At 40.6% G+C, this 18,026-nt stretch overlaps 1 protein-coding gene across 1 annotated transcript; it reads right to left on the minus strand.

Annotated features, from left to right (window-relative positions):
* Nucleotides 1-7,068: 7,068 nt before the first annotated feature.
* On the minus strand, nucleotides 7,069-16,898 carry LOC116909213 (olfactory receptor 1361-like). Its single transcript, XM_032912715.1, has 5 exons — nucleotides 16,701-16,898; nucleotides 8,960-9,032; nucleotides 8,286-8,412; nucleotides 7,810-8,066; nucleotides 7,069-7,538 (listed from the first exon to the last, which is right to left on the minus strand). The coding sequence occupies exons 3-5, from the start codon at nucleotides 8,299-8,301 to the stop codon at nucleotides 7,494-7,496; spliced, it is 318 nt and encodes a 105-aa protein (XP_032768606.1). The 5' UTR covers nucleotides 8,302-8,412; nucleotides 8,960-9,032; nucleotides 16,701-16,898; the 3' UTR covers nucleotides 7,069-7,493.
* Nucleotides 16,899-18,026: the final 1,128 nt, after the last annotated feature.

The following is an 18,026-nucleotide window of genomic DNA, read 5'->3' on the forward strand; positions in this document are numbered from 1 at the left end:
CCATCAAAATGAACTCTCAATCATAAATATCTATGCTCCAAATGCAAGGGCACCTACATTCATAAAAGAAACATTACTAAAGCTCAAATCACCCATTGCAACTCACAAAATAATAGTAGAAGATTTCAACATTCCACTCTCACCAATGGACAGATCATGGAAACAGAAATTAAACAGAGACAGAGAAACTAACAGAAGTTTTGAATCAGATGGTCTCAACAGATATTTATAGAACATTTCATCCTAAAAAAGGATATACCTTCTTCTCAGCACCTCATTGTACCTTCTCCAAAATTGATCATATAATTGGTAACAAAACAATCCATAACATATACAGGAAAATAGAAATAATCCCATGCATCCTGCCAGATCACCACAAGCTAAGGGTGGTCTTCAATAACAACAACAATGACAGAAAGCACACATATACATGGAAGTTGAACAACACTCTACTCAATGATAACTTGATAAAGGAAGAAATAAAGAAATTAAAGACGTCTTAGAATTTAAAGAAAATGAAGGTAAAACATACCCAAACTTTTGGGACATAATGAAAGTCATCCTAAGAGGAAAACTCATAGCTCTGAGTGCCTGCAGAAAGAAACAGGAGAGAGCATATGTCAGCAGCTTGACAGCACACCTAAAAGCTCTAGGACAAAGAGAAGCAAATACACCCAAGAGGAGTAGAAGGCAGGAAATAATGAAACTCAGGGCTGAAATCAACCAACTAGAAACGAAAAGGACTATACAAAGAATCAACAGACCAGAATTTGGTTGTTTGAGAAAATCAACAAGATAGATAAACTCTTATCTAGACTAGGCAGAGGACACAGAGAGTGTATCCAAATTAACAAAATCAGAAATGAAAAGGGAAACAACCAAAGAATCTGAGGAAATTAAAAAATCATTAGATCCTACTACAAAAGCCTATATTCAAGAAAACTGGAAAATCTGGAAGAAATGAACAATTTTCTAGACAAATACCAGGTACCAAAGCAAAATCAGGAATAGATAAAAGATCTAAACAACCCTATATCCCCTAACAGAAAGCAGTTATTAAAACTCTCCCAACCAAAAGAGCCCCGGACCAGTTGGATTTAGTGAAGAATTCTATCAGCCCTTCATAGAAGACCTAATACCAATACTGTCCAAAGTATTCCACAAAATAGAAACAGAGCACTACCAAATTCCTTCTATGAAGCTACAGTTACTCTTATACCAAAACCACACAAAGACCCAACAAAGAAAGAAAGAGAACTTCAGACCAATTTCCCTTATGAATACCAACACAAAGATACTCAATAAAATTCTTGCAAACTGAATTAAAGAACATATTAATATGATTGTCCATCATCATCAAGTAGCCTTCATCCCAGAGATGCAGGGATGATTCACTGTATGTAAATCCATCAACATAATCCACTATATAAACAAACTCAAAGAAAAAAAACACATGATCATCTCATTAGATGCTAAGAAAGCATTTGACAAAATTCAACACCTCTTCATTTTAAAACTCTTGGAAAGATCAGGAATTTAAGGTCCATAACGAAACATAGTAAAGGCAACATATAGCAAGCCAGTAACCAATGTCAAATTAAATGGAGAGAAAGTTAAAGCAATTTCCTAAATTCAGGGACTAGACAAGGTTGCCCACTCTCTCCCTACTTATTCAGTATAGTACTGGAAGTCCTAGCCAGAGCAAACAGACAACAAAAGGAGGTCAAAGGGCTACAACCTGTAAAGAAAGAAGTCAAAATATCACCCTTTGCAGATGATAGGATGGTATATACTTAAGTGACACAAAAGATCCTCTGGAGAAGTAGAAAGACTGATAAACAACTTCAGCAAAGTGGCTGGGTATAAAATTAACTCAAAGAAATCAATAGCCCTCATGTACTCAAAGGATAAACAGGCTGAGAAAGAAATTGGTGAAATGACCCCCTTCAAAATAGTCATGCATAACATAAAATACCTCAGTGTGACTTTAACCAAGCAAGCAAAAGATCTGTATGACAGGAACTTCAAGTCTTTGAATAAAGAAATTGAAGAGAATCTGAGAAGTTGAAGAGACCTCCTATGCTCATGCATTGGCAGGATTAATATAGTAAAAATGGCCACTTTGCCAAAAGCAATCTACAGATTCAATGCAATCCCCAACAAAATTCCAACACAACTCTTTATAGTTAGAAATAGCAATTTGAAAATTCATTTGGAATAACAAAAAATCCAGGATAGTGAAAAGTATCCTCAACAATAAAAGAACTTCTTGGGGATTCCCCATCCCTGACCTCAAGCAGTAGTATAGAGCAATAGTGATAAAAACTGTATGGTATTGCTACAGAGTCAGGCAGGTAAATAAACGGAATAGAAGACCCAGAAATTAACCCACACACCTATGGTTACTTGATCTCTGACAAAGGAGCTAAAACCATCCAGTGGAAAAAAGATAGAATTTTCAACAAATCATGCTGGTTCAACTAGAGGTCAGCATGTAGATGAATGAAAATCGATCCATTCTTATTGCCTTGTACAAAGGTTAATTCCAGGTGGATCAAGGACCTCCACATAAAATCAGATACACTCGAAGTAATAGAAGAAAAGTAGGTAAGAGACTCGAACACAGGGGCACTGCTGAAAATTTCCTGAACAAAACACCAATTATATATGTGCTAAGATGAAGATTTGACAAATGGGAACTCATAAAACTGCAAAGTTCTGTAAGGCAAAGGATACTGTAATTAGGACAAACAAATTGTGAAAACAACTAACAAATTGTGAAAAGACCCTTACCACTCCTACACCCAAGAGTTAATATTCAATATATACACAGAATTCAAGAAGTTAGACTCCAAAGACAAATAACCGTATTAAAAAGAGGTACAGTGTTAAATGAAGAATTCTCAGCTGAGGAATATTGAATGGCTGAGAAGCACCTAAAAAGGTTCAACGTCCTCAGTCATCAGGGAAATGCAAAACAAAACCACCCCGAGATTCCACCTCACACCAGTCAGAATGCCTAAGATCAAAAACTCAGGTGACAACAGATGCTTTTGAGGATGTGGAGAAAGAGGAACACTCCTCTATTGTTGGTGGGATTGTGAGCTGCTACAACTACTCCAGAAATCAGTCTGAAGGTTCCTCAGAAAATTAGATGTTTTACTACCTGATGACCCAGGTATACCACCCCTGGGCATATACCCAGATGATGCTCCAACATACAACATAGGCACATGCTCTACTATGTTTATAGCAGCCTTATAATAGCCAGAAGCTGGAAAGAACCTAGATACCCTTAAACAGAGGAATGGATACCTAAATGTGGTACATCTACACAATGGAGTGCTGCTCAGCTATCAAAAACAATGACTTTATGAAATTAAAGTCAAATGCATGGAACTGGAAAATGTCATCCTGAGTGAGGTAACCCAATCATCAAAAACCATACATGGTATGCACTCACTGATAAGTGGATATTAGCCCAGAAGTTCGAATTACCCAAGGTACAATCCAGAGACCACATGAAGTTCAAGAAGAAGGAGGACCAAAGTGTGGATGCTTCAGTCTTTCTTAAACTGGGGAACAAGACTATTCATAGGAGGTGATATGGAGACAAAGTTTGGAGCAGAGACTGAAGGAATGACCATTCAGAGATGGATATGCATATATATATATATATATATATATATATATATATATATATACACACACACACACAATCACCAAAACTAGATAATATTAATGAAGCCAAGAATTGCATGCTGTCAGGAGCCTGATAAAGCTGTCTCCTGAGAGGCTCAGCCAGAGTATGACAAATACAGAGACAAATGCCAGCAGCAAAACATTGAACTGAGAATGGGGTCCCAACTGGCAGAGTTAGGGAAAGCATTGAAGGACCTGAAGGAGGTTGTAACCCCATAAGAACAATACCAACCAATCAGAGCTCCTAGGGACTAAACCACTACTCAAAGCATACACGTGGATAGATGCCTGGCTCCAGCAGCATATGCAGGAGAGGATGGCTGTGTTGGGCACGAATGGGAAGAGAAGCACTTGGTCATGCCAAGGCTGAACCCTGCAGTGTAGGGGAAGGTTAGTGTGGGGAAGCAGGTAGGGGGTGTGTTTGGGAAGGGGGAACACCTTCCTAGAAGAAGGGGGTGGTGGATGGGCTAGGAGTCTTATGGATAGGAAACTGGGAAAAGGAATAATATTTGAAATGTAAATAAACATTTTCCAAAATATATAAATAAAAAGAAACGAAAAGGATGAGAATATATTTTGTGTTTCAAATTTATTTCTTTTTCTTTTATTTTGTTCATAAAAACAGAAATTCACAGCACAGCCCATGGCCCATAACCCATAATATAACCTAGTCTGGTTACAATCTTGTGATCCTACTCCCTCAGCCCCCCAGTGCTGGTACTGTAGGCCTGTGATACCGTGTTAGCCTTATTAGTCATTTTCAAAATAAATTTCAAAATGCATGGTATACTTTTAAGTTTTAAAAGAGACATAGAATTACTAAGGGGTGGACATACATAAAATCAATAAAAATAAGGGTACAAAGACTTGCACTAATTTTTGAAAGCCTGTTTTATAAACTAACTGTTGAAGGCTTAGATGTAGTAAAATTATCTGAGCCCATTAACATAGGTATGACAGAAAGGGATAAAGAATACAAGTGACTGACATGGTGGATACTGGGATTGTAGAAGGCATTTCCCTTTCAATTAACCATTTTCCTTCTTTAATATTGTATGTCACACATGTTTATGAGAAGATAAATCATTAACTTAAACGAATAGTAGAATTGGTTTTCTGTGGCTTCAAATATTTTTCCCTATTTGCACCATCAATATTAATATTGATAAATATTGATATGTATTGATATAATGATCTCTCTCTGTCTCTCTCTGTCTCTGTCTCTGTCTCTGTCTCTGTCTCTCTCTCTCTCTCTCTCTCTCTCACACACACACACACACACACACACATTCTTGGAACTCACTATGTAGACTACCCAGGCAGACTTACTCCCTGCCCAGGAAACATTCACAGTAAAGAAATAAAAAGCAACCAAGTGTAAAACAGAACTAAAGGAAAGTTTGACAAAAATGCCACCTCAAACAGAGACTCAGGAAAAACCAAATGTGAGAAAAGCAGTGATCAGGTGGAGATTAGTTAATCAGGGAGATCCTGATAAAGTATACAGCTCGTCAGTGGCCCTCAGCAGACTTGCACTGGAAGAGCAAAGACTGAGAAAACCAGAAGACAGAGGGAGGAACAGTGCAAGTTGAGGCTCACAGAGGAAGGAAGAGCCAAGGACAATGGAGGGTGGCTGAAGGCAGGTGGTGCTACCAGACACTTACAGAACAGGATTCTACAGGGAAGAGACAGTAAGGAGTGGGGAAACTGCTTTTAGAAAAAAAATGTCTGAAGTTGTCTCAAATTACTTTGAGAAAAATAATCCATACATCTCAGAAGTCTTACCTACTTTAACCATAAAGAATGTTAGAACTAGAGGTGGTAGATGTCTTACAGGACAAGCTGCACACACATGGGCTCACAGTGGACTGACAAAATACATGAGACATGTATAAGCAGAAGCTACACACAAGAAGCAGAGGAAGTGAGTACGAAGTCTCACTGCTTGTTCCTAGCTGTAGAGCTCTTGATAAATGTTAGCCACTAGGAAAGGAAGAGACAGTTTTCATGAAGAGTGTAATCTCTTTAACTCATCCACAGTCCAGTGGAAGGTATATACACATCAGATATACACATAAGAGTATATGACAGCACGAAATTGGTGGGTGTGAAAGAAAGAAAGGAAGAAAGAAAGGAAGTAATGAATGGAGGAAAGGAAGGAGATAAGGAGGGTGGGGGGGACAGGGAGACAAACAGACAGTGAAATAGAAAGAAACAAAGAAAAATGAAAAGAAATGTTAAAAGTAAAAGGAATGAATATTTTCATTACAATTGAAAAAGAAAAATCTTAGAAATAAAAATACACAAGATCAGCACAACCAAGTTAGAGTCACTAACATTAAAAGTTATATTATGAAATGAACATTGAAAGCTCATAAATTGTTTTTGCTAATTGAAATTTCAAGGGCAGTTAGGCCTGTCCAGTGAGACTGTCTCAAAGCAAACAAAAAAGCAGTAGCTACATGAGAACACCAGCAAACACTGACACAGGCAGGGAAAGAGGGCAGAGGGGCTGTCCTGTCTGCACACTAGAACTGTAGAAGGCACAGATCAGTTTTATTAATTGACATACATGCTGCTCAATGTTAGATGCTGTATAATGCCCAGATATCAAAAATGACATCGTAAGTCCAAGTGAGCTGCAGAAGTACAGTTTCCTGGAGTTCCAAACCCTCCCTTCTCAACACACCAAGTCTGATCTTCCTGTGAGATTGGTTTAGGCTGAGGTCTCTGTGGTGAGGAAGAACAAACATCTGTGGTTTACCAGAGGTAGCCCAGATATACCCAGCTGGATGCTGGCACTGTGCCAAGGGACACAGAGCATCGCAAAGCATGTCAGAAGCAGATATAGGTGTCTGATACAGCGACAGCACAAGGTGTTGTAAGCACAACTGAACACAAGATCAGAGGATCTGCTGATGCTAACAAAATAGCAGCATGCCCATTGCCCTGAAAATGATGGAGGTGTGTGGATGTTGCTGCTGCTTGGCCATTCAGAGCCCAGTCTTGTAGTGAACATCATGAAGAGAGCCATTCAGAATGATCCCAACTCAGAATCCACATCCCATCTGGAGCAGGAGTCAATTCCAACACCCAACCCAGTTGTGAGCTTACCATTACTCGCTTTCCAGTGTTGTCCCATTGAGACTCCTCACACATGCCCAAAATTGTGCACAGGTGCTCATGGTGCATTCTGCCAAGGCATTGAAATTACAATGCAAATAACAAAATTTGTTGAAGAATTTTTCATTCTTTTACCTAAAGGATTTGTATTCTGTGTTCTGTATCTGGTAGAGATAATTGACACTTTTCTTACCAAAGGTAATTGCTAAGTTTCATATAATTGACAAAACATGAAGAATTCCTACACAATATTTCTCTCTGTTATGTTCTACACTTTCAACATTACTTCTTGGATGGAAACCTCAGGATAAGCACTTTCCTTAGAACTCCTTTTATGTCCCTGTTCCTCAGGCTGTAGATGAAAGGGTTTAGCATGGGGGTCACCACTGTGTACATCATGGCACCTGCCATGTCCCTCCCAGCTGAGTGAGAGGATGAAGAGGAGAAATATACAGCAATGATAGTGCCATAGAAGAGGCAGACCACAGCCAGGTGGGAGCCACAGGTGGAGAAGGATTTCCATCTTCCCCTGGGGGATGAAACTCTCAGAACTGCACAGGTGATGTGGATGTAGGAGATCAGGATGCAGACAAATGGGGTGACCACGATCGCAGCTCCCTCTGTAAGAATCATCAGCTCATTGAGATGTGTGTCTGAGCAGGAGAGTTTCAGGAGGGGAGTTGCATCACAGAAGAAGTGGGGGATGATGTTGTCTGCACAGAACGAGAGGGGAGCCATGAGCAGTATGTGTAACAGACAGTGCAGATTGGTTACTACCCATGATCCCACAACAAGAAGGGCACAGAGCTGATGGGTCATCTTTGTTGTGTAGTGTAAAGGGTGGCATATGGCCACAAATCGATCATAGGCCATCACAGCCAGAAGGAAATTGTCCATATCAGCAAACACACAGAAGAAATACAACTGTGTGAGACACCCAGAGAAGGTAATGACCTGACTCCCTAGTATGTGGTTGACCAGTACCTTGGGGACAGTGGTGGAGGAGAAGCAGACATCCACAAAGGACAGGTTGCTGAGGAAGAAGTACATGGGGGTGTGCAGGCGGGAGTCTGTGCTGATGGCCAGGATGATGAGCAGGTTTCCCAGGACAGTGGCCAGGTACATGGTGAGGAAGAGCAGAAAGAGGAGCTGCTGCTGCTTCTGGGGCTGCCTGGAGAGACCCAGTAGGAGGAACTCGGAGACACTGGACTGATTGGTCCTGCTCATGAGTCTGAGTCCAGCTACGGAAAGGAGAAGCCGAAGTCAGAATGCAATCTTCAGGTTTGGATGATATTACCAGGTTCACATTAATTCTGCATTAGAGTTTATGAATTAAGATTCACTCCTAAATTACATGTACTCTATTTACAAATTGGAGATTTAGGTTGTGTTAGTTTCCTAGATTGTCCCATTAATTTTATTTGATATAACATACGAATATTCATGCACATCATTCTAACCTGTATCTGGTAACATTTCCAGTCTTCCTCCCACTCCTTAGAAGCTCAAAGGAAAAGAGGAGTAGCCAGTTATTTTATGGATCTCAAGCTCCAACTGGTGGTCCTGTGACTCCTGCTGCTTCCTCCTCTATGGGAGAGAGTGAACAGCACATGTTGCAGAAGAAACACTGGCATCTCTAATACCGTGAAAATAGTTAACATGCCAGTTCAATTATTTTACCTTAGAGGTGTTGGGTAATAGTGTTCATTATTCTAAGGCTTGGAAAATCTTGGGAATATGGTTAGGTTCTCAGAAGGTGAAGAGTGGATGATCACTGTCCCAGACCTCCGTGTCAGAAGGAGGTCCAGGAGAATAAGATATTTTCTGCAGCAAGAAGTCCCACTGGGGATAGAGTCCCCAAGTAACTCATTAAATACCAGTGTAAAGGAGTTGTGTAAGTCTGCTCTTGGTCCCCCTTGACCAACAAGTGTGCAACATATCATCTAAACTCACAGTCAGAACTTGAGGATGAAGCAATCTGTGTGGAGTGAAGTCCCAGAGAGAATTCCTTGAGACTGATCTAAGCCTTTAGGGTTGAAGATTTGGTTCCCACTCTTCTTCCCCTCAGCACAGAAAATGAAGTCATGGCACAGTATGAGGGAAAGTTCTCTCTTCCTCACATTTGATTACTTACCACATATGTCTTATGTCTCATTTGCCTATAGGCAGCCCTGGGAGTAACTGGCATTACAGGGTCTGGTTCAATCCTGTAAAATATACAGTGTAAGGTTCAGTGAGAGAAAAGTTAGATTGGAGGTGTGTGTAGTCCTCCATGGCTGAAGGATACCCGTCCTCAGACAACCCACATCCTTGGGAATTGTGTCTTGCAGTCCACAGTGATGTGTACAGTTCTGAAACTGTATAGACCCTTGAGCGCAGCTCCAACAGCTTTCTTTATACTCCCCATCCCTTTCTCAGAGATGATTCATGACAAGACTTCAAAACCTAGCATGGGGATATTCTCAATGTGACTTGTCCTGTCTATGTACTTCCGAAAGCTTACAACCTGCTTCCACTTGATTTACAGACGAATAAGCAAAATTCTGAGAGATGACATCAAAAACTGCAAACACACAAGAGTAGTGGAAGGAATCAAGGGTAAGTCCTACTTGTTACTAAGTTCAAGATTTTGGGCACTTCTAATGACAAGTTGACAAAAATGATACCATGTGCTGGATTGCACCTCCATCCAGACACACTTAAGTCTGAGGCAACAAGATTGCTGTCATGTTCCAGGCTAGCTTTATCTACCATGCCAGACCCAGTCTCATAAAAACAAGACAGCACAAAGAAAAGAGATATTAGAAGCTGGAGAGATGGCTCAGTGGTTTAGAGCATTTGTTGCTCTTGCAAAGGGACCAGGTTTGACTCCTACCCACAGGAACAAACAAGCAAATAAAAAATAAAATAAGAAAAGAAAGTTTAATGGCATAAATGAAATGATATGAGCTGTTAGATTATTCCTGCATCCATGTGCTTAAACATCTGTGCCGTCTGCTCTGAATTTGTGTTTGAAATTAACTACAATAAAGTTCTTAGTTTAAAATCAGTACTTTTCCTGACCATGGTGGTCCATGCCTTTATTTCTAGCATTTGGAAAACAGGAGCAAGTGGGTCCCTGTGAATTCAAAGGCAGGACTGGACTACACAACCAACCTGTCTTAAGAAACAAACAAACAAACAAACAAACAAACAACCCATTAGCAAACTTGGAAGGTAGTTCAGAGGGTCAAGCGCTTGCTGTGTAGGGTTAAAGTCCGCAGTTTAGATCCCAATGCCCACAATATACCTAACAAGTGCAGCAGCCAGCCTGTAATCTAAGTGCAAGAGTCAGAGAAGAGATTCTGTCTTAAAGGGGCTAGGTAACCTAGCTTAGTCAGCAAGCTCTGGGTCCAGTGATAGAGCCTGCTTCTGTAAAGAATTTGGAAAGAGATACATGGCACCAATCTCTGAGTTCTACATGCGTGCACACACACATGGACCCCACCTGTGTACACACATAGGAGCACACAAGCATAAATGAATGGACATTACCCTTACACATGTACTCTCACAATATATCTGTACACTTTTATTCATGGATTACTAAAACTTAAAGAAGAGGAATATCAGAACTGAGGATGAAGCAAATGATAACCTCATGACCTGCTTGAGAATAAGTTTAAGGCTGAGTAAAGTTGTCTAGTTCCTGTTTGTATTTGTGTAATTCTATCAGGGAGACCAAGAAAGGATGATCTAGAGGCCAAGATCAGCCTGGGCTACACACACACACACACACACACACACACACACACACACACACACACACACACCTGGGTGTGTTGGAGTGCTGCTTGGCAGAATTTTCCACAGAGTCAGAACACATAGAAGCAATATCCTCAGAAAATATTCTTTGTAATTATACTATCAGTCTTAATGTATTTTTAATTTTATTAAAAAATTTTATCTATGTAAGTTTGTAGGAGGTCCTTGTGCTCACAAGTAAGCCTCAGGGGGCCATAAAAGCTAAGCATACAGAGTTGTCTCTTCAAAAGGAGGGACATATATTTTGTTTTCATCCCAGAAAGATGAGAGAGAATGTGTTAGTAGCCTTGGCTCCCTGTGTAGCCCAGCCAGAGTTGTCACCCAGACCCTTATCTTGAACCTGCTTCCTCAGTTAATCTACAGCTCCTAACTTTATGGAAGATGTCACTTGCAGTTTATGAGTATCCATGCAGTCACATCTGAAACTTTGTTGTGCACATGGGATTGAGTTAGTTACACCCAGGAAACTTGTTTTCAAATTTCCTTTCTGAAACATGTACAAATAAACTTCATTGTATCAGACTCTCAAGGTCAATCCAACAGCTACGACCGAGTTGAGCTGAACTGTATTGAACTGCATTTTAAAAATAAAACTTCCCAAAGACTGTACAAAGAAGGAGAACTTCAGACCATTTTCCCTCATGAATATCAATGCAAAAACACTCAATAAAATTCTTGAGCATTGAATCCAAGAACACATCACAATGATCCTTCACCATGATCAAGTAGGCTTCAATCCAGGGTGGCAGGGATGGTTCAATATACAGAAATTCACTACCACAATCTGTACATTGATGTCAGTATGCAGGTGATGGCAAGTACAAGATAGAATGACGCCTGTCATAGGACGGGAAGAATGAATGGGTGGAAGAACAGTTTTAGAAAGGGAGGAGACCAGAGTGAGAGGAGGAAGCAGACAAGAGAACATGGAGGCTGATGTTAAAATTTCTCTCTGCACATTTACAGGTTGTTATGACTATTTATTAGAGAAGGATGTGTGCAGGATTTTGTGTTGTCCAGATGAGCTATTTTATCTTTATCAATTGGATCAGAGGTTATTGTGTGGTGTGTTCTTTCATGTGGTGATTTAATTGAATTCAAGAGAGTGTGAGGTGGCAGGACACAATGGGCCTGCCACAGAATTGGGATGTGTATGCCTGGCAACCTGCCTTGGGAACTAGATGGGTAAGGAGATTGCTGCCAGGCTTATAGAGTAGCCATTGGCAGTGTGATATGAGATGGAACTTAGCAGGTGAGACGCTTTGTTGACTGAGATGAAAATATCCCACAGATGCCGTGTGGCCCTACATTGCCAGCAATAATGTGAGATAAAAAAGAAATCTTTTAAAAAAATTATACAGCAATAGTAATCCACTATATAAACAAACTCAAAGAAAAAAAACACATGATTATCTCATTAAATGCTGAAAAACATTTGTTAAAATTCAACACCCTGTAAGGATAAAAGTCTTGGAAAGATCAGGAACTCAAGGCCCTTACATAAATGTAGTTAAAGGCAATATACAGAAAACAAGTAGCCAACATCTAAATACATGGAGAAAAACTTGAAGCAATCCTACTAAAATCAGGAACTAGAAAAGGCTGCCCACTTTCTCCCTACCTTCTCAATATAGTACTCTAAGTCCTAACCAGAGCAATTAGACAACCATAAGAAACCAAACAGATACAAATTGGAAAGGCATAAGTCAAAATATCAGTATTTGCAGGTGATATAATAGTATACCAAAGTGACTCCAAAATCATACGAGAGAACTTCTAAACATGATAAACAATTTCAGCAAATTGGCTAGATAGAAAATTAATTCAAACCAGTAACCTTTCTGTACTCAAAGGATAAACACGCTGAGAAAGAAACATGGGACATGACATCCTTCATAATAGTCACAGATAACAGAAAATACCTTGGTATGACATGTATGAGAAAAGAGATCTGTAAGTAAGGGATTTAGCTATCCATTCCTGCAACAAAATGCTTGAGAAAATTCAAAGAGACTCTGTGTCTGACATCTCAGTCTACATTTGCTTGGTCTTGTTGTTTTGGATTTATGAAGCTCCACATTTCAAGATGGACATGTGTGTTGGAGATGTCTGTTCACCTCATGCCATCCTTAAAGCAAAAAAGAGCCCAGGAGAGAATTTGGGAGTCCAAAATCTCCTTAAGGATCTGCTTATGACCTGACATCTTTGCACTTAGCCTTACCCTGAGATGTCCTACCACTTCCCAATAGCAACCAGATTTGTAACACATGAACCTGAGACACATCTATCAGAAATCCCTGAGTAAGCATTACTACTAATCCCATTCACATTAAAGAATGATAACAAGAGCTGGAGAGATGACTTAGTGGCTAAGAGACTGTCATTCCAGAGGACCTTGCTTGGTTCCTAGCATTCATGTAGCAGCTAATCTGTATAACTCCAATTCCAGAAGTTCTCTGGTCTTCCAAGGAATTGCACATATAGACTACACAGCTAAACATACAGGCACATGATAGCACCCGCACCACCATGGTATCAAGAACTGGGTGTACGCCTGGGGGATTGAACAGAAGACACAGACTCGGGTTATTCATGCTACAAGAATGCCGATTCTTTACTGAGGTTCACAGAATATATACACCAAGTCCACAGGGTGTAAAAAGCCCTGGAAGCACAATGGAAAAACAAGTTTATGTTCTCAGGATGAAAACAGGAACTGACCCAATGGTCTTACAGCCCATCGCCCAAATAACAAAAGCCAAGATGTAAACAAAAGTTTACACATGTGTCAGTAAGGCTAAGCAGGGGGCAAATGCTGCGATAGTCCAGGAGGGTCCCACAAGTCCCCCTTTTCGATTTTAAAGTAGCGCCTGTCTTAGGCCACTCTGGGAAAACCAATACCATTTCGCATCATTGGGAGTCTCTGCCAGTCTCAGTGCCCCTGTCTTACGAGGGAGCTGATCTCAAAGGGTTGTCCATCATAGGGTAGCTACTTCTTGTAAAGGCTGAACCAGATTTGGGCAGGGGGATTGTCTCCTGCCAAGGAGAGCAACACTTGTTTAGTTGTTGCCTGGGACTGGGAATGTTGCCTATGCATGTGACAAATAAGTAAAGCCAACTACTGCAGCATCAAGGGCCATAACACCGAAGGCTAGTGTAAGGTTTTGAACTCTACCTGGAATCACACAAACATGTGAAAATAGGAGAACAGGAGGCCATATGAGATAAAAGTGCTGTCTGTTCAGCCATTTCTGACCTGAAGAAATACACAGATACACTGCTAGAGTTCTGTGCTTAAACTGACAGACAGAAGTTAATGAAAAGACAGAAAAATCATTACATATATCTAAAAATGAAGGTCTCAGCCATACATTGAAAGACTGGATCTACCATTATTGCGGGATTGCAGACCTCTTGATGGAATGGCATTCATAGAACAGAAAAGATCTTTAATGACAAGGTAAAAATCAGACACTCTGAATGGTTGCCGGATTGGTTGCAGAAGTTTAAGAAGAGCATTGCATTACACTCCTACAATTTTTAGTAGTGAAGCATATGCTGATTATGAAATGTCAGAAATGATATTAGAGATCCTGATGATACAGACCTATCATCTAAGCTTCTAGCAAAAATGAGACTGTAAGATAACAAATTCAGGGCATGCCTTGGTTACAAAGTAAATGGAAATTCAGTCTGAGCATTTTGGTGGAAAACTAACCATTCAAAAAAAAGCACAAAATGGGACAGGATGTCACCCAGTAGTGGCATGCTTTCCTAGCATGTGCAAAACTCTTTTGATCCAACATCTTTATTATCAAAAACAAATAACAAGCAAGCAAGTACACAAACGAACAAAAAGAATGGAATCGAAGAAGGTTTTAGCATCTGTAGCAATGTTCCAGTCTTTCATTCAACTAATGATGGAAATTGCTGAAATGGTTCTTGAACCATTGGTTACAGTAATAAATATAACAAAAAGTGTATCTGTACTGCACAGGCGATAACTGTACCTGGCCTAAGGTGTTCAGTTTGGAATGGGTTGAAACCAGTGCGTATTAGTAACACACTGTTGACTTACGAAATTCTAGAACAATCTCCATGATGTATGCAGAGCTAATGAGCTTAGTGACTCAAGGGGAAATTTGAAAATGTCTACCTTCAAACACCTCCTATTCTGCAAATAAAGGTCCTGTCATCTGGAAAAAAATGTGCTGTCTGTTAATTTAAATTTAGAATTCCCAATTGTCAGCAACTTCTCTTTTAGGTTTATCCACTGTGCTTGCCTTAACAACAGACTGGGAGAGGGCAATCTCAGATACTGCAGCTGCAGTGGCTGCAGCAGCAATGGCTGTTAAAATAGCAGCAATGATGCCAAAATCTCAGGATCAGCTGATTTTCTCCTGAATGATGGACAGGCAATGGAACTATGCCTGGGATCCTCACAACCAGGGCAGAGTCCTCTGGTCCCAAGCAGTTTCACATAGATGGCATTCCTGTGAAGAATAGTAAAGTCTATCTCCAGCATTATTAGTACCATTACAAACCACAAGGAAAAATGGAGGAATTAAGACATATTAAAATTTTTACTAAACCTACTATTTTCAAATTTAAGGAAACCTTCAAAGGTGATAGACATATTGTAACAGGCAGTGAAATTACCCTGTCTTAACATCAGAGGAGCAGCATCTAGGCATGTAAGAGCACCACAAAGAAACATTCCAGGATTAAGTGGAGGGAACAATGTGTCCTGCCTGCAACAGCTTCCACATAAGCCCATGTGCTGCCTCCAATCCCCCAGAGACAAGTGGCCACCACTCCACCCACATAGGATCATAACAGGAAGCAACTTAGTAGTGGCCCTCATGACAAGCCTCCCACTCCCATTCCATCTGCATGGGGTCGAATAACCAGTTCCCCATTAGACACAGGTTGAGGGTCCCCTGTCACACTTCCCCAAACCCTTACCAGGGGCAAATCCCTGTTCATGCAGCATTCTCTGCACTGTTTTGGTGGCAACTACTGCTCCCATATCATGCAAGATGTTTCTCCCCCATAACACAGAGCATCTCTCTGAGCTGTCTGGGTGTACTGCTCCCAACATTCTCCTCTCCATATGAGATAATCTCCCCCAGACAGCATTGCCCTACATAATTGTAAGTAAAGGGAGCAAATGAGACCATAAACAGAGCAACTCCTTAAAACTCAGAGGAATATGTTGTCTAATAAATTGACCTGCGTTGTTGGGGGTCCAAGACCTCAACAACAGGATATGCTGCTCCCTGTCTAGGAGGAGGCTCAGGAAAAATTACCACTGTCCTTGGAGCCTTGTCTCCATAACACCACTCCAAGAAAGCAGAGGGTTCATAAGCAGGAGGAGCAGTAGTTCCTTCTTTAAAGAAAGGATTTTCACTAGGAGGGCGAGATTCTGAGTTTTTTTTTTTAGCAACCTTGCACTTATTAATCTTCCTCTTATGTTCCTCTATTTCTTTTTCTAATGCCTCTTCATCCTCCTCTTAGCTTGAATCCTGATCTGAATCAGAAATTTGTAAAGACTTACCAGAGGCATCATCCCGTGCTGCTCCAAATGATCTTTCTCTAACATTTGTTCCTTTATTTATTTTATTTTATTTTATTTTATTTTATTTTTTTATTTTTTTTTTGGAGCTGGGGACCGAACCCAGGGCCTTGTGCTTGCTAGGCAAGTGCTCTACCACTGAGCTAAATCTCCAACCCCCTGTTCCTTTATTTTAGCATTAGTACTCAAGAGAGCACCCTTAACCAATCTTCACAAAGAGAATGTGGCAACATGAATGATCTCAGGGCCATCTCTCTGCAGCGTTTTTTTTTGCAAATCTGTCTTAACATGATCCCAATCAGGAATACTAAGTCCTCCTGAATGAACAAACCAAGGACTAGTCTTTTCTAAAGTTTTAATAAAGTCCTTAGCTGTTTTTAACCTTTATCCCTGTTCCCTGCTATTTGAGCAGAATTACTGTCTGATCTGTTAGCTGTAATGTGGAACTCAAGGTTGCCATGGTGCAACCCTTTTACTTATTGTGAAGTAAAATTACCTTTGGTTTGTCACTGCACCACTCACCCATTACGTTTCGTCCACTTCGCTGGCTGGCTTCCTCCAACGATCCCATCAGGGACTCCTCTCTTTCCCAATCTCAGTGGGACCTCCACTTCATGGTCTCCACATTGCCACGGTACTGAGAACTGGGCATAAGCCTGAGGGATTTAAAAGAAGTCACAGCCTTGGGTCATTCATGGTACGAGAATGCCAAAGCTTTACTGAGGTTCACAGAATATATACACCAAGTCCACAGGGTGGAAAAACCCATGGAAGCACAATGGAAAAACAAGTTTACATTCTCAGGATGAAAACAGGAACTGACCCAATGGTGTTACTGCCCATCGGCCAAACAGCAAAGGCCAAGATGTTCTTTTCTTAAAAACAAAAGTTTCCACATGCGTCAGCAAGGCTCAGCAGGGGCCAAATGCTGAGGGAGCCCAAGAGGGTCCCACAGCCATACACATAATAAGAATCTCAAAAAGTTAAAGAATGATAAAGGAATACTATGAAGAAATCTTCTCATGAATTCGAAAATCTAGGTGAAACAGACCAGTTCTTTAAAAAATATTTATTTTTATTTCATGTGTACTGGTGTTTATCCTCCATGTTTGTTTTTGTGACAGAGTAGGATCCACAGGACTTGAGTTATAGACACTTATAAGCTGCCATGTTGCTGCTGGAAATTCAACGTGGGTCCACTGGGAGAACAATCAATGCTCTAAAACGCTGAGCCATCTCTCCAGCCCCTAGAGCAGTTCTTTTAAAGACACAATCTATATTGAGCCTTACCGAGGAAGAAATGATCTGAACAGATGTACTCACCTTGCCAGCTTGGGGCTTCTTTTCAGATGGGCTCATTTCAAGGACTATGTTATAAGAAACAAAGCCTTGCTCAGGCATGCAGGAGCTGGGTGGGCAAGTGTTGGGAGTTTTCCCTATGAACATGGAGAGTTTCATAGAACAGCCATAGCAAGAAAAATCTCTAGAATTGTGACATCACAAGACACAGAAAGCTGTTATGGAATGACCTCAGAGTACATAAACAAAAGTATTGTCCTAACCATAAAATGACCCATACTGCATGCTCCAGCATGATGATAGGAGTGACCAGTCAGAGCTCAAGTTTATCTGTTCCTTTCTTCCAGCTGGATATATTAAAAGAGCCAATCACCAGCATCCTGATGGCAGCATCCCATCTGAAGCAACAGTCAAACGCCAATTCCTTTCCAACATCACCCCAAAACCCTCAGAGCTTATCATAATGTCCTTTAGCAGCTTCCAACTGAAACACCCCACTGGTCCCCAACCATACCTATTCTCC

The sequence above is a fragment of the Rattus rattus genome, chromosome 9, assembly GCF_011064425.1.
Source record: "Rattus rattus isolate New Zealand chromosome 9, Rrattus_CSIRO_v1, whole genome shotgun sequence".
NCBI lineage: Eukaryota > Metazoa > Chordata > Mammalia > Rodentia > Muridae > Rattus > Rattus rattus.

What these genes read in the sequence shown, in the direction of transcription:
- LOC116909213 (XM_032912715.1), bottom strand. An exon ending in CCTCCACCACTGTCCCCAAG is followed by an intron (nt 7,539 to 7,809) that starts GTACTGGTCAAC and finishes CGTTCTGTGCAG; the next exon opens with ACAACATCATCCCCCACTTC.